General features: G+C 41.6%; 1 protein-coding gene across 3 annotated transcripts in view; it reads right to left on the reverse strand.

Moving 5' to 3' along the window:
- kremen1 (kringle containing transmembrane protein 1) overlaps positions 1 to 24,678 on the reverse strand; it is a 98,996-nt gene that overhangs the window by 12,171 nt on the left and 62,147 nt on the right. For all 3 annotated transcript variants that reach the window (XM_061672563.1, XM_061672562.1, XM_061672561.1), the window contains exons 4-5: positions 5,697 to 5,821; positions 167 to 320 (exon numbers count right to left, since the gene is read on the reverse strand). In XM_061672563.1, the coding sequence (XP_061528547.1) occupies positions 167 to 320; positions 5,697 to 5,821 (279 nt within the window). The remainder of the gene's footprint in view (positions 1 to 166; positions 321 to 5,696; positions 5,822 to 24,678) is intronic.

Consider the following 24,678-nt stretch of genomic DNA (forward strand, 5'->3'; position numbering starts at 1 on the left):
TAAAATTTAAACGTAAAAAATCCAGGAATTTTTTAGTTTAGATTTTAGTTAGAGTAAAAAACACAGAACAAAATAACCACTAATTTTTTTACTTTTTGATTTTCAACTGAAAATGGAAAGAACTGATACATGGACTTCAACCGTTTAGCGCGGCTCGGCGACGTACTGTCGAAGATGATGACCCAGCCGTCTCCTCCACACGGCTGCGTGTGGTCGCCGAAACAAACGTGGTTACACTCCTTGCTGGGAGCTTCGCCGTGGTAATCAAGGTCCACTTCGTTGCCGCAAAAACAAGCGTACCCCGACTCCATGCCTGCCAGCTGCAACACAAAATAAGCTTAAATGTAATCACCTACCATTCAAGGACTTTCAAGATCCATTTCAGCGTCACTGTATTTATACATTCAAACAAATGCTTTACTGTTATAAAAAAAAAAACAATCGTGTTTCAAGGAAATACCTTAGTCTTTGTAAGCGTTAAAGCAAATTTAGTCTTCAACAAACCTGAAGTAGATGTTTTTGTAAACCTCAAGGACGATTTAGAGACTTCAACGAACCGAACGTACGAGTTTTCATTGGACTCTTCCATGAACCTAACGTATGCCTTTATGGCTACCGCACACCGAGTGTCATGGCTGAACCTGACCGAACTGTGTGCGTGGTTTCAGTCAGCCACTGGTTTTACCAATCGCCCGGTGCACACCGTCGCAGATTACAGCCCATCAAAACACACATAAGCTTTCACTCATGCTAAAACTACATTTCCAGGTTTTAAGCGAGCAAGAGAGAATAGCCGCAGCGCTGCCCCAAAGCCATATAAATACAGTATGTAAAACATCAAAGACAGTGTTTTATACGACTACATAACTATATGAATAATTTCTAATGTGCATGTGGATGAAAAAGCGAAGATTGTGGCCAAAATGTACACACGGTACGTACCGAGCTGGGTACGTTCAAATGAACAGCAGAGTGAGACTATTTTAGTGAGACTATTTTAAAAAAGCCACACACTCGCTTTTACTCTCGCCCACGTCCACTCTCTTTAACAACACGCTTCTTCCTTAACTATTGATCTATCTTTTTATGGTTTAATAAATGTGATAAAGTACAATATAGTGTATGTGCAGAATTTAACACTTATACAGGCTTGCTGTTAAGGGCGTCCATATATCCAATCACTCAATGTTCCAGTCAAATCGGGTTCGACCACATCGCGCAGTGTATGGCATGCCTAAATGTCCAAGACAAATTTGAGTTTTCAACAAACATGAATGTGTTTTTGTAAACATCAAGGACAATTTTACATACTTCAGTAAATTTAACATACGCATGATTTATATCGTTCACTGAACCTAATTTTGTAAACATCCAAGTCAATTTAAAGACTTTTTATTAGCGACGTAATTGAAAAATAAACATCCACTTTAATTTAGTCTTAACTAAAGTTAAAGTACATTTTTAGAAACACTGGAAGAAATTAAGTCTTCACTTAACCTAGTGTACGTGTTTTTGTAAACATCCATTTGATGTAGTCTTTACTAAACCACGCATCTGCATGTTTTTCTAATATCCATCATGATTTAGTCTTCAATAAGCCTAACAGTTTTCATAAACATCTAAGACAATTTAGGGTCATCAATTAACCCTAATGTATGTTTTGATAAACATCTGAGACATTTTTATGGACATATGTTCCATCCATCCATTCTCAACACCACTTATTCTGTTCAGGGTCGCAGGGCGCTGGAGCCTATCTCAACTTTGGGCGAAAGGCGGACTACACCCTGAACTGGCCGCGAGTCAGTTACAGCGCACATATAGACACAGACAATCATTCGCACTCACATTCACACCGCCACAAAGTGGGAACTAAACCCATGCTGCCCACACCAAAGTCAGGCGAGTGTACGACTACACCATCAGTGACTGGACATATGTTTAATTTCTCAGTCTAACAAACAAACTATCCTATTCGATAGATATTTGTTGCGTGAGAAACCTTGTAAATATAAATTCACCGGTGGGAATGCTAAGAATTATTGCCATTATTCATGCCGGATATGATTAAGTCTTACATAAAAAAGGTCCCCAGTGTTGTCGGTTGAAGTGCAATTGCTTCTTTTTACCATTTGCATATCAAGTGGTGTGAAATACAAGCCTTTTCTTCCCGCCTCGTCATTACCAGATGCTGTAACTCACATTAGCGTGGAGAATAAAATGGGACCGACGGAATGTGAAAACGTCACAAGTCATCACACTCAAAAGTGCTCTTGTCCCGCCATCAAAGGGAACCCATTGTGTTATGGTTCAAGTCCCACTAGTGAAGGTACGCGCGCCGTGCTTTCCTACTCGCCCAACGCCTCCGCTCATGGACGAGGAATTTATGGCCTTGTGATTGTTCGGGGAACACTTGTGGGCTATGGAAGTCTCCAATTCATGCATGTTTTAGGGATGTGGGAGGAAACCGGAGTGCCCAGAGAAAACCCACGCAGTGGGAGGAAACCGGAGTGCCCAGAGAAAACCCACGCAGGCACGGGGAGAACATGCAAACTGCACACAGGCGGGGCCGGGATTTGAACCCCAGTCCTCAGAACTGTGAGGCAGACGCTCTAACCACTCCACCACCACGCCACCAGCTGCAATAATATTAGTCATTTTTCACAGAGGATAAAGAATATATGCCTGTCAGTATTGTCTTTCTATATGTGTTGTTGCACCGTTTGTGTTCAAATATCCATTGCTAAAACGGTTATAACACTTGGATTATTGATGCTATTCGTTAGCCAGTTCAGTCTGTGTTAGCATTGAGATCTCTTTTAAAATACACGTCTAATTCTTTTTTTATGTTGAGCTTGACAGTTCATTTCAACTGGGAGTGGCAAACAGCTTGAAACCTTGTAATTTAACGAATTGTTCACTATACACCAAACTGTTGCTTTTTAAGTTAAGTTTGCTGCCACCATCTAGGGCTCGTATCTCCAAATATTGCTCACAAGTCAAATATCGGCCAATTGACGGCTCGTATGTATGTATTGTTATATGCTCCGATTGTATGTTTGTTTTGCTGCTCCTTTCGTGTTAAATGCCTTTTCAGACTGCAGTTGCCCAGTGTGAAAGGCCCTCTCGTCAAAGTGCAAAGACGATGAAGACAGGGGTTAAGTAATTCCATATTTGGAAGTGGTAATGTAAAAGCCGAGAAGGAATTCGGGAGGTTTTCCCCGCTGAGTGGACCGCAACTTGGTAATATATATTCGTCATTGTTGGAAAAGAAAGCCCAAACTTTGCTCATTTTAAGGAGGAGGAGGTGACGCAGCAGAAAAAAAAAAAGGGAATGGCAATATCCCATTAGAGCATCTGCCTTACAGTTCTGAGGAGTGGGTTTCAATCCCCGCCCCCGCCTGTGTGGAGTTTGCTTGTTCTCCCCGTGCCTGCGTGGGTTTTCTCCGGGCACTCCGGTTTCCTCCCACATCCCAAAAACATGCATGGTAGGTTAATTGACAACTCTAAATTGCCCGTAGGTGTGAATGTGAGTGCGAATGTTTGTTTGTTTGTATGTGCCCTGCGATTGGCTGGCAACCAGTTCAGGGTGTTCCCCGCCTCCTGCCTGATGATAGCTGGGATAGGCTCTCGCATGCCCGCGACCCAAGTGAGGAGAAGCGGCTCAGAAAATGGATGGATGGGTGGAATATCCCATGCTAATTTTATGGCAGTGTCTCAGAGTTAAACTCGTTTATGAGCTTTGTCGTTCCAGGAATAGCGCTTTGAGGTGTATATCAGGCTGAGCATTGAGCTTTGTAAGGGAGTTTGAAAGTCTGCTGAAGAGACGTCTCGGCAGATTATTTTTTTAGTGGCCCAAAGTTCGGGATAATGGGACACCACTATTATTATGCCTTCCTCCATTTCCCCCTTGCCGTTTACAGTACCACTCCGCCAAAATAGCACTCAGAAATCACTCCACCACCCTCTCTCCCATTGGAGGAGCTTTTTGATGTCACCGCATCAAAACTCCTGAATAGAACATTTTTTTATCCGATGAATGGGAAAGTCGAGGGCGTCAAGACGCTTTGCCAAGTCCAGTGTGAAAGAGCTTTTAAATGAGCAGTTCTTTGAAGGTTTATAATTACAATGTCATCTATGCTTATTACTATTAGCCCATCTATGGTATTTCATATTATATGTTAGCATGAAGCTAGTGGACTCTTTTTTTTTTAATATGGTTTGGTTGAATATTTTTAATAATAATAAATACACTGTTAAATTTCCGTTTGTTTTAAGTGTTACTTTTATGGTGAACTTCAACTGGGGGTGACAAATAAACTGCTTGAGGCAAACACACTGTGCCTCTTATTTGGAGAACTGTGTGAGTGAGAGTCTTCATTTCATTGATGTTATACGATAGTCTCCCATTTCCTGATAGTGAGACCGCGAGAATAGGCACTAAGGAATACTTTAAAGAATGTGCTTTAATAACTTCAAAGGTGTTTAAAGCATGCGGGAGGGGTAAATGGAGGATCACTATATGACTTTTTTTTATTTTGGGGTGGTTTGGCAGCTGTCATCCTCACAGAAGCAAATCTACCAAGACACAAGATGAACACCTGGCAGAGTTTGCAGCGCGCACAAAGATAAGCCAGAGGGGGAGATGAGCGCAGCACATTGGAGATGTGCAGGAGGAAGAGGAGGAGAAAGTGATGGTGGTGCCCTAATTCTTGCTCCTTTCCAGCTCTCAAGCCTGATTGCAGCCGCCATTCGTCACACGTCGCTCGCCCTCTCGAACAGGAAGCTCGACAGAAAAGGTGAACGCGAAACAGCGGGCAACACAATGGCCACCAGTGGTCGGAAGTACAAATGCTATGTTCCTATCCTTGGTAGATTTTACAGGTATCGTGACTATATTGGAGTATTAATTTTTCTGTTGTCTTTTCACGTTCACTTCCTACATTTGAAAACAGATATCTGTACTTTCTGCTTCTTACTTTGTCAAAATAGGCTTGCCACACTAAATTTCAAGACTCGGTTAGTGTTTCAAAGTCAGATTTAGGGTTTTAAACAAGGATTAAGGTTTTAAATTAGGTCTTCAAGTCTGTGCCAGGGTCTGAAAACAGGGTTAAGGATTCAATCTAGCGTTTCAAGCCTGGGTTAGGGTGTCAAACTAGGGAATCAAGATAAGTTTTGGGTTTAAATTTAGGGTTTCAAATTAGGAGGTGAAGTTAGGTTTTGGGTTTCAAACTAGCTTTATGTTTTCAAGACTGGGTTAGCGTTTCAAAGTCAGGTTTAGAGTTTCAAACTAGGGTTGTGCTTTTAAATGTTTCAATTTCAAAGTTTTTTAAAGTTTTCAAACCTGAGTTAGGGTTTCAAGAAAGGTTAGGGTTTTAATTTACAGTACCAAGCCTGGGTTGAGGTGTCAAATTAGGGTTTGAATCCCAAATTACGGTTTAAACCCACAGTTGGGGTATAAAGTTAGGGTTTGATGCCTGGTTTGTGGTTTTAATATATATTTGGGGTTTTAAATTAGGATTTCAGATTATTGTTTGAAGCCTTGGGTAGGGTGTCAAGATAAAGTTCCAACGCAGGGTTAAAGTTTCAAGTTACTGTATCAAACTAAGGTGTGAAGCCTGGGTTAGGGTTGCATGTCTTGGTGAGGCTTTGAAGCCCGATTTGTGCATCAGATGAGGTTTCAATGCAAGGCTGACCTTGTATCTCTGCTTCCTGCAGAAGCTGATGCAGGTCTGGATAGTTAGCTTGTTGGAGGTCTCGGTGGGCCCGGACAAGGTGGGGGGGTCCCCGCTATCTCGGAAGCAGCCCAGGTTCCCCGGCACTGACAAAACAAAAACAAAAACAATTAATAAGGGATTCATTTTAAACAATCAATGCTTAAATGTCAATGAACGGATTATTATGCCCAAACCCTAGTACACACAAAGTTAAACATAAATGAAAGTTACACCACAAAGTCAGCTGTGCAGTCTTTTTTTGAAGAGATTTCATTTCCAAGCATTCATTTCAAATTATCCTTTCAAATAACAGCTTCAAGCCTGGGTTTCAAATTTGGTTTCAAATTGGGGTTTTGAGCATGAGTTAGGATTTTAAATTAGGTTTTCAAGGCAGGGTTAGGGTTTCAAATTAGGGTTTCAAGACAGGGTTGGGGTTAAAAATTTGGATTTTGAGCCAGGATTAGGGTTTCGTATTAGGGTTTCAAAGCAAGGGTAATTTTTTAAAATTTGGGTTTCGAGCCAGAGTTTTGAGTTTTAGATTTTGTGTTCGAACTTGGGTTAGGATTTCATATTAGGGTTTCAAACCAGGGTTAAGATTTCAAATTAGGTTATCAAGCCAGTGTGACAGTTTTAAATTATGATTTTAAAATAGGATGTGTGATTAAAATTTAGGGTTAGGTTTAGGTTTCAAGCCAGGCTCATGATTTCAAATGATTGTTTTAATAAAGGGCTACGATTTTAAATTAGGGTTTCGAGCCGGGGTTTCAGAGCCAGGGTTAGGGCTTTAAATTAGGGTAATGAGGATAGACCGGTAACCACAATATTAGGAAGAGCCCTCAGTATGATGTAGTACAATAATAAACACATGGTCAAATGTTGACAGCTTCTCCAGCACAACAACTGGCGCAGTAAAAAAGATGACACTGGAGCCATCCCTCCACAATAAAAGCTTAGCCCATATGCCAAACACACGCTGCACATTTGACTTCACAAAAACTAGGGGCAAAAGGAGAGTGTGGCATACTTTGGATTCCATTGCAAGTTAGTGCGCCTGCAAAAAAAAATGCCCAGTAGAGAAGACAAAGTCACACTTTGTGTGTGGAATTCGCCATGTGACACTTTATTCGTCCTTATTTACATCTACATTCATCACTCACTCACCAGAGTTGTAAATCACATCAAATATTTCAGCTTCTTACCACAATGCAGGTCCAGCTTTTCCCAGCCGATTCATATGTCTGTGAATCACCGTGACACTAATCACAATACGTGTGTGTGCGCATGTGTGTGTGTGTGTGTGTCCGAGAGAGAGAGAGAAGGTGAGCAAGCAGAAAGCTACAGCAGCGCTTTTGAAGCTTCTTTATCCATCAATGGATTACGGCACAGAAAGGACAGGAGATAAACACCTGGATGGGAAGCAAGCAGACTCCCTGTGGCAGAAAATGCTCACACAGATTAAAATGACATTGGACAGATTATTATTATTATGTTTTTGCAGCGACAGGTTTGTTTACTTACTAGTCAGTGAGTGAGTGAGTTGGTCAATTATTCAGTCAGCCACTCAGTTAGGTAGTTAATTAGTCAGTTACTGACTGATTGATTAAGTGGGTGAGGGAATTAGTCAGTCTGGCACCTACTTAGTCAGTGAGTCAGTTTAGTAAGGCAGACAGTCAGTTGGTAATTTAGGCAGTCGGCCAATCGCTAGAGTTTACTTCGTTTAGTAAGTCAGTTACGCAGTCAATCAGTGAGTGAGTTACTCAGTCAGTGAATCAGTCAGGTAGTTAGTTAGTCAATCAGTTAGTCAGTTGAGTCAGTTGGCCATCCACTAAGTCAGTAAATTTAGAATTAGTTTGGTCGCTGAGTTAGTTAGTCAGTTAGACAATTCGTACGTCATTTAGTTAATGTCAGAGTCAGTCAGCCAGTTAGTTATGTATTCAGTGAATCAGTTATCAAGTTATTCAGTCAGTGAAACAGTCAGTCACTGAGTCAGTTAATTAGTAATTGAGTGATTGAGTAAGTCAGTCAGTTATTCAGCGAGTGTTTAAGTGAGTAACTTAGTCAGCCAGTTTGTTAGTCAATCAATTAGTTAGCTAGCCAGCCAGGTAGTAAGTCATTCAGTCAGTAGGTAAGCAAGTTGGTTAATATGTCAGTTAATACAGTAAGTGAGTTGGTTAGTCAATCAGGAAGTTAGTAAGTTGGTCAGTTCATAATTAATTTATTCAATCAGTGGACTCACTGACCGAAGTTATATAAGGCATTTTGAAAATAGCAAACAACTTGATTACGACTTCATCATGGCTCTGGTTGACCACATTTTGAGGCGTTTACACTCGTAAATTTGCCCCCCACCCCCTGTTCTGCAAATGGGAGCATTGCCGAGTGGGGACAATGAGGCCGTTATTACTGCTGTGCAGAAAGAGCAGAGTGTTCGCTTTTGTTCAGTGTGAAGTTGGGAATACAATGCTGAAAAATACAACGGACATAAATCTGTCACCTGGGAGAAAGGGCATCCTTTGTCTCTAAGAAATGAAGGTACATATATACATATATTGTTTTACAATAATACTTAACTCCATATTATTTGCTCTTTAATTTCATGAGTACCTGTGGTTAACGACCACGTCTTCATACCCGTTCTTCTTCGTTGGTTTTCGAGACTAGGCATCGAAATTGGGAACCGACATTTTAAAATTTTAACGATTCCGGTAGAACCGCAATGTTAGTCCCTTTTCCAATCGGTTCTCGATTCTCGATGCCCAACCCTACCTATGCCCCGGGAAGCCCAATAGAAGACGTTGTGTGAGGTCATGTGACTTTCTTAAACGTCACTAGTGATTGGCGCAAACAGCGGCCAATGTGGAAGTCAAAGTCGTAGTCTCGCGCACGAAATAGTTGATAAATAAGCTATAATTGATAAATAAAAGTACCAAGCGACATTTAGATAATTGTAACGGAATAAAAGTACCGTTACTTCTTAACAGCAGAAGAAGTGGAAGTGTTTTTTTCTGGTCTCGTCAACCCCTGTGACTTATCCAAAGCAGGTCCCGAGTGCACAGGCGGAACCTCAGGCCGATGTGCTCGCATATTAGTCCGCCGCGGAGTAATATTAAAAAATCTGTGTGTGGATGGTGGATGTGTGGAATGGATCTAGCTTTCAGCGTTCAAGGAGTACGACGGCAACCCCCCCGGAAAAACTAATTGGATCTATATGATTCACAGAAATGGCCTATGTAGAGTTCAAAGCGGCGAATTTAGCTGAAAAGCGACTGATTTGCATGTATGTATTACTGTTCCATTTGGGAAGATCTTTGTACCTTTGTAACCTTTAAAATGTCAGAAAATGGATAAAACCGATCCTTTTCACCCGATCTCGATCAGCTGAAAATCACGTGATCGAAAATCGGGGTCGGATCAGGACATCCCTAATAAAAAATAATACAGTTCAGTAAGTGGCACCTCAAAGCATTGTTTCCCAATAAGAACATAAGGGGCTGCAGGTTTTCCTGTTCCACCCTGTGTGAGAGTCAATCACCTGTTTTGTGGTTTTGAGTTGGCAAATGTATTTTTTCCGTGATTGTCCATTTAAGTCTCGTTTGGTCACGTTTTTTCGGTGTTCAGTCAATCTTCAAGTTTCAAGCAATTCCAAAGTTACTGTGGCAAAAAAAATCAAGCAAGTCGAGTCCCCACTAAATTTCGAGAAAGTCATTATTTTCATAAATCAATTCATATACTTTTCCACTCACCATATATACATGCATTAGTTAGTTTTACTAACACATTCACAATAAATTTTTTTAATGGTCTCAAACTCTGTATTCTGTATGACTGTATTGTCAACTTAATTAAATGAATAACCAACATCAATATTAGGGTAGGGTTAGTGTGGCATGTTGTACATACCAAAAACAATTCGGACACACCTCGTAGTAGTCAAAGTCAAGTCTCATGAATACCAAGTTAAAGACAAGTTGAGTCTTTCGTTAGTTTTAGCCAAGCAAGTACCAAGGTCCTAAAATTGGTGTCTTAAGTCTGTCTCAGTCATGCCATTTGGGCTCAAATCCCCCACCGCTTTGTGTGTGTGTGGAGGCTATTAAGAAGATTAACAGCGAGCAGATCAATGAGCTAGCCGGCAGGGCCTGAGAGCGTGACCAACCGTCTAATTAAAGGGAAGAATCGGAGCTTTAAATGAGTCATGAGGAGACAATGCAAGGGAAGCCTAGATGAAAATGACCTCAGCCTTGCAACCTGACAAACTAAACCCGAAGGAGCCAACAGGAGGTATGAGGAGGATAAAGTAAAAATTAGAAGAAACTCTGTAGACCTTAACAGCTCCAAAGTTCACTTGCCTGCATCAGAACTTTACAGGAGACATACAGTGGTACCTTGACCTACGAGTGCCCCAATTGACAGGTTTATCAAGTTACAAGCCATCACTTGGTTGATTTTGTGTTGCGAGACAAAATTTTTGTTACGAGTGAGCTTCAGACAACTGTTGCTCGCGTGAAGTGAAAGAAATAATTAAGGCACTGTCATGGCCTAGCATGCGGACAAGGAGAACCACAGCCACCCATGAGCTATCAACCGTTTATTGACTGTCAAATACACAAATATAAAATGAGAAAACTCGCAAGGAGCTGCTGTAGGCCACAACTCATGCCCAGATGCTCACACACAGACAAACCCGACTTCAGCTTCTGACATTACTCACTAGGTCACCCCCTTTAAAGGCACACATCCAATACACCAATACAATATGTACAGTTAATACACTTTATAAAAAGTTTATTTATTTACATTCCCTTTCATTATTTTTTAAAATCATGCTTTATACAATATGGTATTATTTTTCTTTATTAGAAACGTAATAAAAAATGGTGGTGTTTTCTAGGGGGCTGGAATGGAGTCACGACATTTCAAATAATAATATCCATCCATCCATCAATTTTCTACACCGCTTATCCTCAAGCGGCCATGCTGGAGCCTATCCCAGCTATTTTCAGGCGAGAGGCGGGGTACACCCTGAACTGGTTGCCAGCCAATCGCAGGGCACATATAAACAAACAACCCTTCGCACTCACATTAACACCTACCGGCAATTTATAATGTTCAATTAACCCACCATGCATGTTTTTAGGATGTGGGAGGAAACCAGAGTACCCAGAGAAAACCCATGCAGGCACGGGGAGAACATGCAAACTCCACACAGGCAAGGCCGGATTTTAACCCGGCGTCCTCAGATCTGTGAGGGGGCTGTGCTAATCAGTCGCCACTGTGCCGCCCTCAAATCATTTCGGTGGGAGACAATTTATTTAATATACAAATAAATAGAGGAAAGAGCTTGGACACAGAACGAAATAAAGTAAATTCATTAAAATTTTTTAGTTGGGGCACTCGTAAGTGAAGTCAGACACAGTTGTTTACTAAATTCATTCATTTTCCATACCGCTTCTCCTCACTAGGGTCACGCGCGTGCTGGAGCCTATCCCAGCTATCTTCGGGCGAGAGGCGGGGTACACCCTGAACTGGTCGACAGCCAATCGCAGGGCACATACAAACAAACAACCATTCACACTCACATTCGCACCTACGGGCAATTTAGAGTTCTCAATTACCCTACCATGCATGTTTTGGGGCTATGGGAGGAAACCGGAGTACCTGGGGAAAACCCACGCAGGCATGGGGAGAACATGCAAACTCCGCACAGGCGAGGCCGGATTTGAACCCAGGTCCTCAGAACTGTGAGGCAGATGTGTTAATCAGTTGATCACCGTGCCGCCTGTTTACTAAATTGTGTGAGATATTTTTTTACTCCAGTGGTCGGCTGTGATTTGGTATCTGGACCTTCACTCGGGATTTACCCGACTTAATCCACCTCATGATATTGCGCTTAGCCACAAAGACGCTGGTGAAAAGTTAACTTGCCTGTTGGAGGTGATTACATGGACCAAACAGTGGATCTATATTCCACTTTGAGGCTTCATTCATTCGTCCCAAAGACAAGCCTCCAAACAAAGCCCATCCACTCATTCTCATTGACAAACATTCCAGTCGGCCCTGTAATCAATATCTATAATTCCCTAATGGTGCCGGCTAAATCAACTGCAGCCATGTCGAGAAGGCGGCCCGGGTGGGGAGATTCAATCTGGTCAACATCCTCGGGCTCTTTTCTGTGACAAGCACTACTTTTTTGTCTCCAGAGCTCATAACACTCTCTGCTGCTCTATGTCGGTAGTCCCCCCCCCCGGCCCCAGAGGGAGTGTGGGCGGAACTCTGGTAGGGGTTCGAAGGTCAGATAACAATGACAACACCCCCAACTCCTCACCCCCATCTTTTTGCTTCAGGACAGGCCCGGAGCGAGCTCGTCGGATTGGTTTGTCTGGCCTCTGTGGACTGTCATCTTTTGCGTGAGACTTTCATTCCTGGTTGTTCAGTTGACAAATGAGGAGTTCTCCACTAGTTGACAAAAGAAGCACACTTTTAATTTAGTCAGTTTTAGGAGGAAATTACAATGCATTTATTAATTTTTATTCATCAATCGAATAAGTATTTTTAATTGATTTTTTATTATTATTATTAGTAGTAGTAGTAGTAGTAGTAGTAGAATAGACAACATAAAAAAATTCAATTGAACAATCATTTAATGAATTTATTGTAAATTAAACAAAAAATATTAGCAAAATAAACCATTTTACTGTCCATATAGAGTTGCATCTTGACTTAGGACTTTCCCCCCCCCCCCTAGTCATGAGTAGACATGGTCTGGTATCAGATTGTGACAGTATGATAAAGGTAAGCAAAAATCATGCAGTTTCACGGAACTACGGTATTGCAACTATAACTTTAAAATAGCTCTAAAGCGTATTTTGAAATGTTTGGGTAAAAAATATATATATATAAATTTTCCTTTGAACGTGCTCCGTATGTACATAATCAAAGGTAAAAAGAAAATAAACAATACAATTTTTATACATAAAATTCTAATGTAGTACAACAGTAAAAGTACTTAATTCTCCGCTCTTCTCTGCTTTGTGAAGTAATGTCAGAGCAGAAAAACTGATGTTAGCCGTGCTACTTAGCTAGTTATCTGCCTCAGTTGCAAGTTGAGATGACTTATTTCACCAATTGTAGACATGCTGCTTACTCTTGTCTCTGATTGCAAACTTTCATTTTAAGACAGCTTGATATTAATATATATGTCATTAGGCTCACTGAATGCTCGCTCCAACAGCGTGAGGGGAAGGGGTCGTGTCACTTTGCCTGCAATGACGACTCAAAATAAAAATGAACTTCTCACGCTCGTGATGGAAAGTTTTAGCGGCTTTGAAAGCATGATTTTTTTAAAACCACAGTATACCTTGAAACCGATAACCAGCCCTTGCTTCGTCATAGTCCATTGCTTAGGCCTGGTACACACATAAGGATAAGTCATGGCATGCTTCTTAGTTGTACATCTGTGAATAAATTATTAAGCCGTTTCTCAATCTTGTTATCATTGTTTCATAGTTTGATGTGTCACAGGGTCTGACATTAATGGTGGCCTGGGGCCACTACGGCGCTATGTCGGGCCACCATCTACGGATAGACACAGTACAAATTTCTAAGTCACTGAAAATCTTCGCCTGCTGAAAATAGCCCAAAACTGCATTTTCAGTGTTGGTCTGAAATTCTTTTAGCACCGAAACATCCCATCCATGACAGGATATCGTGATGATGGAAGGAGAAACTGCTACCAGCACTGCCTGACTGGATAAATGGGCACACATTCGGGTTACCCTCAAGATGATAGCCGAAGCTAATGTCGCTAGCCACATACAGCAGCTCATACTTTGCACCCCGTAGAATGTTAAACCCGCCCTCCCTGAGCATTCTTTAAGCTGTTTATTGACCCAGGAATCTCATTTGATGTGAAAAAAAAAATAAAATTAGCAGGGACGCATAAAGTACTATCAATCTGCGTCCTTAGACTAGGCTTTACACGATCATGATTTTTTGGGCCAATTACGATCAGCGAGTTTAAAAAAAAGATCACCGATCCGATCAAAAGTTGAAGCAATGTGTCTATTTAAATGACTTGTTCATATACTAGTGTACTGTATACTGAGTATCTTCAAAAGTATTCTCTAGTCAGGTCATGTATTCTAATCAGTCAGGTCAAATCAACATTACAACATGACAGAAATAATGGGTGGTACCTTACTGTAATTAAATTACTTTATTGTAATTAAATTACTTCACACACACCGAAACTTTCAAGCATGATTCGACAGAACACCGGCATGTTTACATACAACCGTTAGTGCTAGCACTAGCTTGCTAGGCTACATAACGTTTTGTTGCCTGCTTGCGAGCCGTATCGTATTAAAAGTATGTGAACATACCTCAAGCAATCCTTAAATGAACGTCCTCTCCCGAGCACCGGTGACCAGCACCGCACGTTTTCCTCCATTTTGTTCTTAAAATACACGCTGCGCGATCCATTGTTGTTGTCGTCGCCATGGTAACGTGTGTATCTATTCGTGTTTGAGGTGACAAGATAAAGCCCAGTGATCGTAAAAGATGGGATGCGGTGGTATTGGAACAGAAGATTTTATTGCAGTCGTCTGACATCGTGAAATACCAAATTTGTCTTTGTCTGTCCCACATTGCTGACATGTTCTTTTTTTTTTTTTTTAAATAACTTTATTGGCGGTCAGATATTTACAATACTATGTCAAAAGACACGCGACAAGGCTAAAAATAAACCAGCTTTTGGATTCAAATATTCTGTACATGATGGCGACGGGATCGTCTTTTGCGGGATCGGTGAATTATGACAAAGCCGATCAGGATAAAATGCTAATTATCGGCCAATACCGATGGAGCCAATGAGATCGGTGTAAAGTCTACTTTAGCCGCATGGCTTAGTACTCTGGCGTGGTGCTGGAAATCCGGCGTATGATTTTTTGGGGGGCGACGAGAGAGGACTTGAGAGTGCCACTAATTTGGTCGCATATGCACCCTAATTTCTGGATGTTGCAGCAAAAAATAAATAAACAGAGGGTACGTACACGTGCCCAGTCATTTGAGGAAGAAAAAAAAAACACTTTTGTGACTTGAAAGCAGACACATGATGGGCTTCATCGTGGTCTCTAAACCAATCAGAGATGGTGAAGAGCAGGGACCTTCTGTCTGATTGGCCGTGTGTGCGCACAATACGGCCGCTCAAGTACAGAAAACTGTTTTCTGACAGCGAGCCGGTAGCTGCAGTTACAGAAAATTGAGCGGCATAAATGGAATTAGTTCCAAAGTCTCATGCCACTGCGACGATGTGGGAACACTTTGGATTCAAGACAGATGGACGCGGCCATCCAACACCAACAACTCCAACGAGCTGGTATGTTGAATTTGTATGAAGTCGCAACAAAGACAACACAACTTAAAACCCCAAAGTGACAAAATCCATTTTAAACACAACCACCCTACCCAATTTCTTCAGCTGGGAACAAAAAAAAGGTGGGGCATCCCCGTTTGTCATCAGCTTGCAATTATGGAACCCTTTGACCAACAATGCAAATACAAACGTGAATATGGCACACGTAAACTCACATTATATACAGTATAGCATTACTATTGTAAGAGATTTAACTATTGAACATGTTGAAAAAGCAATGTTTAAAGAAAGGCTGCAGACATTTAGTAGTACAAATCTTGGATCAAAAAAGTTTGCTTTGATCTACTTGCGTTGACATTAATGTTGCTAATTGGCACTTTTTCTTCAGCAACTGTAAACTTGATTGGCAGTATACTGCCTGTTAAGGCATTAATGACCGTTTATAAAGTATACATCTCTGTGCCAAATTTTATTTGTTGAAATTAATTTTTTGTGAACAGAGCCTGAGTCTGTTTTACTCATTTTTCATTTATATTTTTTATCTAAGGTATTTTATTTGTCATTCGATATTACCATGTCAATATTTATTATTCTTATAATTAAAAGTGAATTGTTCTTAAAAAGGATGTAGTTGAATTATTATGCTCTTAAATCATATCTGTGGCATAAAAAACATCAACAATAGTATTGTTTGTTGTGATAGTTTTGGGGAAAATATATCGCCCTAAAAAATTGCTATCATGACAGGCCTAAACATACAATATATTGAGAGAGAACAAGAGCAATGGATAACACAAAAATATTGAAAGAAAATAGAGTAAAACCTGTAATAAAAATCTTCAGTACAACAGGACCGCGAAGCAAGAACCGTGATATAGCATAGGATTACTGTATCTGTATTCAGTGACAATAAATTGCACGGACTCATTGTTCCCGGGTTTGACTCATTTTTTCCATGACGTGATTCCTGGGACTCACGTAGTCTGAAGTGGAAAGTGATCTATGTTGACCCCCAGTTGGATTTTACTGCTAAACTAAGCGCACAACAAAAATGAATACCCTCATTTCATATTCAAATACAAGACACACATCGTTTTAGAAATGACCAGATTAATGCTAACAGTCAATGAAAAAAAATATTGACAGGCTAGCTAGTATTAGCATTTGGTCACAGGAGACATTTACCTTCAAATAATGAATATTCACACACTAACGCCATAGTAACACCTACAGACAGGTAATGTAAAAATACTCACGGTCATATATTCTTGCTAATCTGTGAAAAACGAGTAAATTTGAAACCGAGTCCTCAGAACTGCGAGGGTTAGAGTTACGATGCAAACCCAAACAAACGTCAAATCATATAGCCAATAGCACTCACCATAAATAAATAACAAATTTTACAGCTAATCCATATGACCGTTATCGGGAGTGATCGGCACATCTCACTCATGAATTATTGGCAGCATAAAACACTGATCGGGGCACCCCTGATTATACATAGTGTGCACAACATCAAGACACAAGATAAAGCATTGTTGGAATGTCAATGCATAGTAAATATTTGAATAAATTTGGAATTGATTTATTCTTTTATTATAGCATTATTAATTTGTGCTTTTGCAATGCCTTGATTTTAGTGAGGTTAGTACAGAGTCATCGCCATGAATGCAATTGTACTAATAATTCCTTAAAGGGGCTTAAATAATACAGTATAAAGACACAAAATACAAAAGAATCATGAAAGCTTAACATATTATATCATTAATATACAGGGCCAGTACAAGTTCTGACAGGGCCACCACAACTTGGCTGTCAGGCAACCACTCAAAAAGGCTCAACGTCGGACCCTGTGTCATAAAAGCAAAAATATTAGTGTCAAAGTCACTGTTCTGCTTGTCATGTTTCTTTTCAGAAAAAGCTAATTTGCTCTGCTTTTAACCCATGTTCTACTGCTGATTACTAAAGAATGGAAAAAGCTACAAACAAACTTTTTTTCTGGTGAAAGAAGAGGTTACTTTGTTTTGGCAGGTCCGGTGCTTATATTGTCACAGAACACAATATTCTGTGGGCCTTGAAAGATCAGTCAAAATTCTCTAAAACGGCTGGTAGTGAATGAGTAAAAGCATACCAAAATGTATGTGTTTTGGGGGATCTGGAACAAATTAATGGCATTTCAATGGGGAAAACTGCTTTGACATACATGTTGGAACATGAATCCCCAATCCCCAAACTGTTCCCACAAAGGTAGGAGCAATGAATTGTCCAAAAGCTTTTGGTATGCTGAATACTTCACAGTTCCTTTCAGCAGAAGTAAGGAGCCAAAATTTTGGACCATTTCATACTCTCAAATTTGTGGGGACAGTTCTTCAATTTCTAACATGGCTGTGCACCAGTGCACAAAGCAAGGAAAAGACATGGAAGAAAGAGTCTGGTGTGGATGAACTTGACTGGCCTGCACTGAGTCCTGACCTCAACTCGACAGAAAACCTTTGGGATGAATTAGAGCGCAGACTGAGAGCCAGGCCTTCTCGTCCAACATCAGTGTGTGACCTCACAAATGCACTTCTGGAAGAATGGTCAAAAATCCCCCTAAACACAATCCTAAACCTTTTGGACAGCCTCCCCGGAAGAGTTGAAGCTATTACAGCTGCAAAGGGTGAACTGACATCATATTGAACCCTATGGATTAGGAATGCTGCGATTGGCTGGTGACCACTTCAGGGTGTCCCCCGTCTCTCTCGCCCTGAGAGATAGCTGGGATCGGCTCCCTAGTGAGCATAAGCGGTACAGAAAATGGATAGATGGATGGATGGATGGATTAGGAATGCGATGTCACTTAAAGCCTCACAGGTCTGAGGACCTAGGTTCAATCCTCGGCCCCGCCTGTGTGGAGTTTGCATGTTCTCCCCGTGCCTGTGTGGGTTTTCTCCGGGCACTCCGGTTTCCTCCCACATCCCAAAAACATGCATGGTAGGTTAATTGAAGACTCTAAGTTCCCCGTAGGCATGACTGTGAGTGCGAATGGTTGTCTGTTTCAATGTGCCCTGCGATTGGCTGGCAACCAGTTCAGGGTGTACCCCGCCTCCTGCCCGATGACAGCTGGGATAGGCTCCAGCACGCCCGCGACCCTAGTGAGGAGAAGCGGCTCAGAAAATGGAAGGATGGATAGTCTCGTAATAATAATATTTAGTTTTACACCAGCTATATTTTTACACCAGCTATAGTAATAATATTGAAATTAGCTTCACAGATGACTCACACTGTGCTCTCACTCAAAGTCTAAATGTGTTTTTTTACTGAGTCAAATTACAGGAACTAACTATCAGGATGGCCAAAGTGCGGCCCCTGACCACAAGGCCGGGAGACTTTCCAAGCTGGGAAAACAACAAGAGAAACAAATGCTACAATAACACCACATAAAAGCATCTTGAGGTGGGGGGAGGGGGGTAATGGAGGGGGGTTGGGGGGGTGGATCATATGAGGCGAGGCTGCGGTGCTGCCGTCTGGTTTTCCGCAGCCAGTCCAACATGTTCCACTGGCGTATTTGGATGCGCACTTGTTTTCTCCTTTATGGTCGTGTTTCCCTTTCCCGTCATAAAATCCCTACTGTTTTCCCCCCATACACACATACACAGTTCATGTTATTTTTTACATGCTATATTATTGCTAATTTTAGTAAGGGAGGATTTAAACATGTCTGGTCTGGAAGGAGTATGACATTTTGTTGCACCTGCTCATCGTGACTCAAAGTAGCTGCAAAGATGAGCTAAGACAAACTAAATTACTCAAAAAGACCAGCATCCATCCTCATATGAAATAATGTCAAGGCTTTATGAACTGTATAATTTCAGTCACTTTTTCATATTATTAACTGTCTCACAAGCGCAGAGTCACAAAAATAGACACAAATATTCTAGAAAAAATTTATACATTAGTGAAAAGTATTGGATGACAACTAAAGGAGTGCCTTGACATCCCTTCCTGTCCACGCTCGTAACTCAAAGCACTTGAATCTCAAGACAACTTTCTCCATTGAAATGAAAAGTAATGCCATTTATCTGTTGCAACCCACCAAACCAACACCACATTTTTTTGTTACGTGTGGCAAAGAAGACACTGAAAAAAAAAAAAAAAAATATGAACGAATTACCCATCAATCCATTTTCTGAGCTGCTTCTCCTCACTAGGGTCGGGGGCGTGCTGGAGCCTATCCCAGCTGTCATCGGGCAGGAGGCGGGGTACACCCTGAACTGGTTGCCAGCCAATCGCAGGGCACATACAAACAAACAACCATTCGCACTCACAGTCACACCTACGGGTAATTTAGAGTCTCCAATTAATCCATGTTTTGGGATGTGGGAGGAAACCGGAGTGCCCGGAGAAAACCCACGCAGGCACGGGGAGAACATGCAAACTCCACACAGGCAGGGCCGGGGATGGTTGATGATGTTGATGATGATATATGTATAGATTAGGTGTAAAATAGCCATTTAAAAAAAAATCATATATGAAAAATGGGAGAGAGCACAGCCTTCTTTATTCCAACCAAAGTGGCTTGTTTCCTTCATTTCCTTTAAGAGAGGTGCAATGACATTGTCACTTGACGTGACAAAAGACGTGATTAAATACAATCTGAGCTGGTGATAACCACGGGCGACTTATGTCCACAGACCTCATGAATTTATCCCCACCCATCATTCCAAAATCTCACTCTGCCAAGCCCATCTCCAAGGGCACAACCTTGCTGCGCTGACACCGCCCAGTTTGGTGCCGATGGGTCTGCCAACACGCAGTGAGCCTTGCGCTTACACAAAAATCAAGATGCACCACTGAAAATAGCCCTCACTCACCAAATTGTCACATGCGCCGATCATGCCCAGCTTGGCGCAGACTGGTATGCCAAATGGCAAACACATAGCGAGCCTTGCGCTTGCACGAAAATCAAGAAATGCCACCATTTGTGCTGTAGTGCACATTACGCAGTCTACAAATTTAGAGCCCATAAAGTATAATCAAGCCCTTCTCTTGAAGGGCTCTAATATCTGCATGCATTTATCACTGGCCGTGAGTTAGCGCATATGTTGCACAGCTTCAAAGTGCCATTTAGCCGCTTTATAAATCAGACTTAATGAAAGCAATATCTCAGCACCGCATACTTTCCTCAGTGTCACCTCGTAAAATATGACTCCCAACACGTCCAGTAACTTTATGACTTCAAGGTGCGGAGGTTGACACCCCCTCAAATGGATGCAACGAGATGGAAATCATTGTAGCAGACAGCCACACAATGTATACACACCAGACACAATTCTTTTATGCATCCCAATACACAAGATTGTAACGCTTGAGGAGAAATGGCCTTTAGTATGACTATGCAGTCTTCACATTTTGTCACGGTCCATTTTCTCACTGCTCTCAGTCCTAAATAAATGAAAATAGCTTAATCCTATTCTTTGGACCCTAGTGTGGAAAAGCGGTACAGAAAATGGATGGATGGATGGATGGAAGGATAGATTCTCACTGAACTGATTATGCTCATTGTAAAATTTGAGGATGCCTGTGGTATGGCTCCACAGTTTTTACTTTGCTGTCGCAGTCTGTTTTCTTGCTGCCCTCGGACTAAAAAAATGATGAAAAAAGCTAAATTATTTACTTTAGATGCTTACTGAACTAAAGATTGATGATTGGAAAATTTTAAGATGCCTCCGGTTTATCGCCACAGTGTTTTTTCACTGCCCTCACTCTCCTCTTGGAGACAATGCATCTCCTTACCAACACCGTCAAGACGCAAATACAGGAGATTCTCGTTCTCCTCCACTGTTCTCGTTTTTATTAGCAAGTCTCGTCGCAGTTGTCGAAGTGTTAAGTGTACTGCAGGTTGACAAGAACCCTTTATTGGGTGTCCAGTCGGACATCATTATTATTCATTTTCATTGGCTCATTACAATCACGCTAACAAATTACGATGATAGCTATTCTGAGATAATGACCAGCTCCGCTACAAAGCCCATTCAGGAAGAATCGTAAAGCCATAATTGAGTCATGAATCTTCAATGGCGGCAAACGTTGATGGCGTTCCAAAACGAGGTCACGTTAGGCGTTGACGCAGGTTTTCCCCTCACCGCTCACCACTTTTTGTCAGGACAACTGGTTTTTCCAGCTTTGGCACTGTTGACAGACAAGTGCTTTGACTTGCTCAATTAATTTTTTTCTTTGACTCTCTGTCGGTCCAATTGAAGTGACATCAACGGAACACGGTTTTGACATCATTTGAACTAAACACATTGATACCTTGAATTAGGAGTTTAATTTATTTGGTGACTAAGCTCGTAACTCAGGTTAGTCATATCTCAAATTGTGAGTGAGGCATGGAATGCTCGGTGAATATTGTGGCGTTCGCTGCTGGCATCTTGTGGCGGCATATCTGAAGATTTCTTGTACCTAACATTTTGTCTCGCAACACAAAGCTTACTTGTGTTTTTGGGCAATTCACAGCAGGGCTCCATTGCTATCAGGTTTAATGTACAACGAATGTTTTGGAGTATTTCCTATGTGTACTGTTCAAGAGCTTGAATGAATGTATCCTTGTTAGGGTCGGTTAAAATTGAGCCTATCCTAGCTAACTTTGGACAAGAGGTGGGGCACAACCTGGACTGGTCACCAGCCAATCACAAGGTACATATAGAGAAACATTCACACTCACATTGACATCTATTGACAATTTAGCGGTTTCACTTAAGAAAGAATTTAAAACGTTGCCTGTACAATTCACAGCGGTACTCAGAACCTCGATTGACAACACAGATTGACTCAAACTGTCAGCGAGTGGAGTAGCTGACAAGCCTTGACAGCACCACATTTTCAATGCTTAGATAATGCAGCCACGGGAGGGTTAGGGGTGTTGGATAATCTGGCGACCTAAACTGTAATCTACACTGTCATGCTGTGCTTCCAAACCTCTTTTGACCGACCCATTAGTGTGCCAATGACCCGAGGTGAAGGCACGGCGCGCTCTGACACACAACGTTGAGCGTGAATGACAAAGAAAACAAACAAACACAACTGTTACTGTGTGGTTCACTAAACAATGTGAAGCATACCTAACCTTCTTTAGGCATCTGGCTCTGCCAGAAAGTAAAAGGTTGAGTGGCTGTTCACACAACACTGAAAACTGATTAAAACAGTGCTGTTTTGGCCATTTCATGAAAGACAATGGCACTGGAAAATCAAGCGGTCATATACTGTATCCTGCGGCCTTTCCAAATAGTGGAACCCAGTCAGGTGGAAGGACCTTTCCAGAAAGTGAAAGCTTCCAAGCAGATGATGAGGCCTTTACTCAAGGTTGTTGCCTTGCCAGAAAGTTGGACCTTACCAAAAGGTGAGGCCTGACCAGAGCGTCTGATCTTGCCCAAAAGGACCTTAACTTGCTTGACATACATTAAACTACTTTACTAGTTGGCGAGGCCTTGCCAGAACTGATGGGACTTTCCTTGCTACTAGTTGGCGAGGCCTTGCCAGAACTGATGGGACTTTCCTTGCCCTCAGGCACAGGTGTCAAACTCAAAGCCAAGTCCGGCCCACCACATCATTATGTGGTTCACAAAAGCAAATAATTTGCGTCAACTTCCGTGATTCTTGCTAAAATCTGTACCAAAATGTCATATGCAATTGTTGAGATATTGCAAGCATTTTTTGTTACCAAACCCCTATTTTTACAGTAACATAAACAATAGTTATCCTAGACTTCTGCTTTCAAAACTAGTTATCCATCAATTTGTTGTGTATTTGTAATATACTATGTGGAGGCAATGAAACAGTCACAACTGCCCTCTGAGGGAAAACCATACCAACAATACCATACCAACAATGTGATAAATGAGTTTGACAACCCTGTAAGACATTTCCAGAGAGTGGCATGGGGAGGCAGGGCCTTGCAAGAAGGTGAAAGCTTCCAACTAAAAGGTGAGACGTTTACCAGAAGTTGTAACCTTGTCAAAAAGTGGGACATTGTCAAACGGTGAGGCCTGAACAGAAGATGTCACCTGAGACCTTGGTGAGGTGAGACCTTCCAGAAAGTGGAACCTTTCTTGTCAAAATGTAAAACCTTTCCAGAGGGGAAAGCTGCCTTGTCCAAAAGGGGAATACCTTCACTTGACAGAAGGTAAGGCTTTGCCAGAAACCTCCTTACTAAGCAGTGAACCTTGCCAGAAAACTCCATATAAGTAGTGACGCCTTGCCAGAATGTGGGACAGATTTTCCCTGCCTAAAAGGTGAAACCTTCCTTTCTAGAAACGTTCTTCTGTGATAGTGGGACCTTGCGAGAATGTGAGAGACCTTCCTTGGCAGAATGTGTAGCCTTCCTAGAAAGTGGAGTCATGTCATGGGGCCTTGCCAGAAAGTGGGATACTGACCAAAGGTTAGACATTCTTTGCGAGAAGGTGTGCCCCCTTATGAAGTAGGACCGTGTCAAGGGGGTGAGAGTGCCAGAAATTTAAACCTTCCTCAGCAGAATGTGTACCCTTGCCAAGAAGGGAAAACTAGTCAGATGGAGATGCCATCCTTGCCACAAGGTGAGGCGTTATATTGTGATTGTGGTTTCCCAGTAAAGTATGCTGATGCCTGCCAACGTTGTTCATGAACAGGCTTGTCTTCATGACACCCTGATGCCTCACAGCTATACATAATCTCAGTGTTTCCAATACAGTGTTGTTGTGTTAACTGCTAAAAGAAAGGCAAGGTGCACATGCTGACTTTAACGAGACAAAAACACATCTTCTTGGACAAAGGCTGACCTAATTCTAGCACAGATAAAAACAAGCCTGGCTCCTGTGTCTCGGCTAAATGGGCACTAGTTTGAAATAGGTCGGTCAAACACCGGCAATAGACGTGAAGCGACATACACATACGCGATTGCAGCCAGCAGGCATGATTAAAGGGGCTAATGGGTGCCGCCAGGCTATTCAAAAAGCGGGATTTAGCTGAGCGTACTACTCCGACAGGATAACAGCAGTACGACCGGTGGCACTGAGTTCAGTCAATTGCTTTATACATTCAAGTGTTTAGCGGAGCTTGTTTGCAATAAGACAACATTAATATATTATTATCATTATTATTGATTATCATTATTATTATTAATAAATTGCCCGTAGGTGTGACTGTGAGTGGTTGTTTGTTTGTATGTGCCCTGCGATTGGCTGGCAACCAGTTCAGGGTGTACCCCGCCTCCTGCCCGATGATAGCTGGGATAGGCTCCAGCACGCCCGCGACCCTAGTGAGGAGAAGCGGCTCGGAAAATGGATGGATGGATAATAATACAAACTACAAAATACCAGGAGGCAAGGTAACAGTTTTAAAACAGAATGGCACAAGATAGCTATATAAATGGATGGACGGACAGAGAGATCAACAGACAGATACTGTAGATACAGTACCACCAGAAAGTATTCACACCCCTTCACGTTTTCCACATTTTGCTATGTTACAGACTTATTCTAAAGCTAATTTGAGTATAGGCTTCTTTTTAAAAAGATCTGCATAAAATATCACATAATGACAAAGTAAAAATATTTATATTTACCATTTTTCCTT

The sequence above is a fragment of the Phycodurus eques genome, chromosome 3, assembly GCF_024500275.1.
Source record: "Phycodurus eques isolate BA_2022a chromosome 3, UOR_Pequ_1.1, whole genome shotgun sequence".
NCBI lineage: Eukaryota > Metazoa > Chordata > Actinopteri > Syngnathiformes > Syngnathidae > Phycodurus > Phycodurus eques.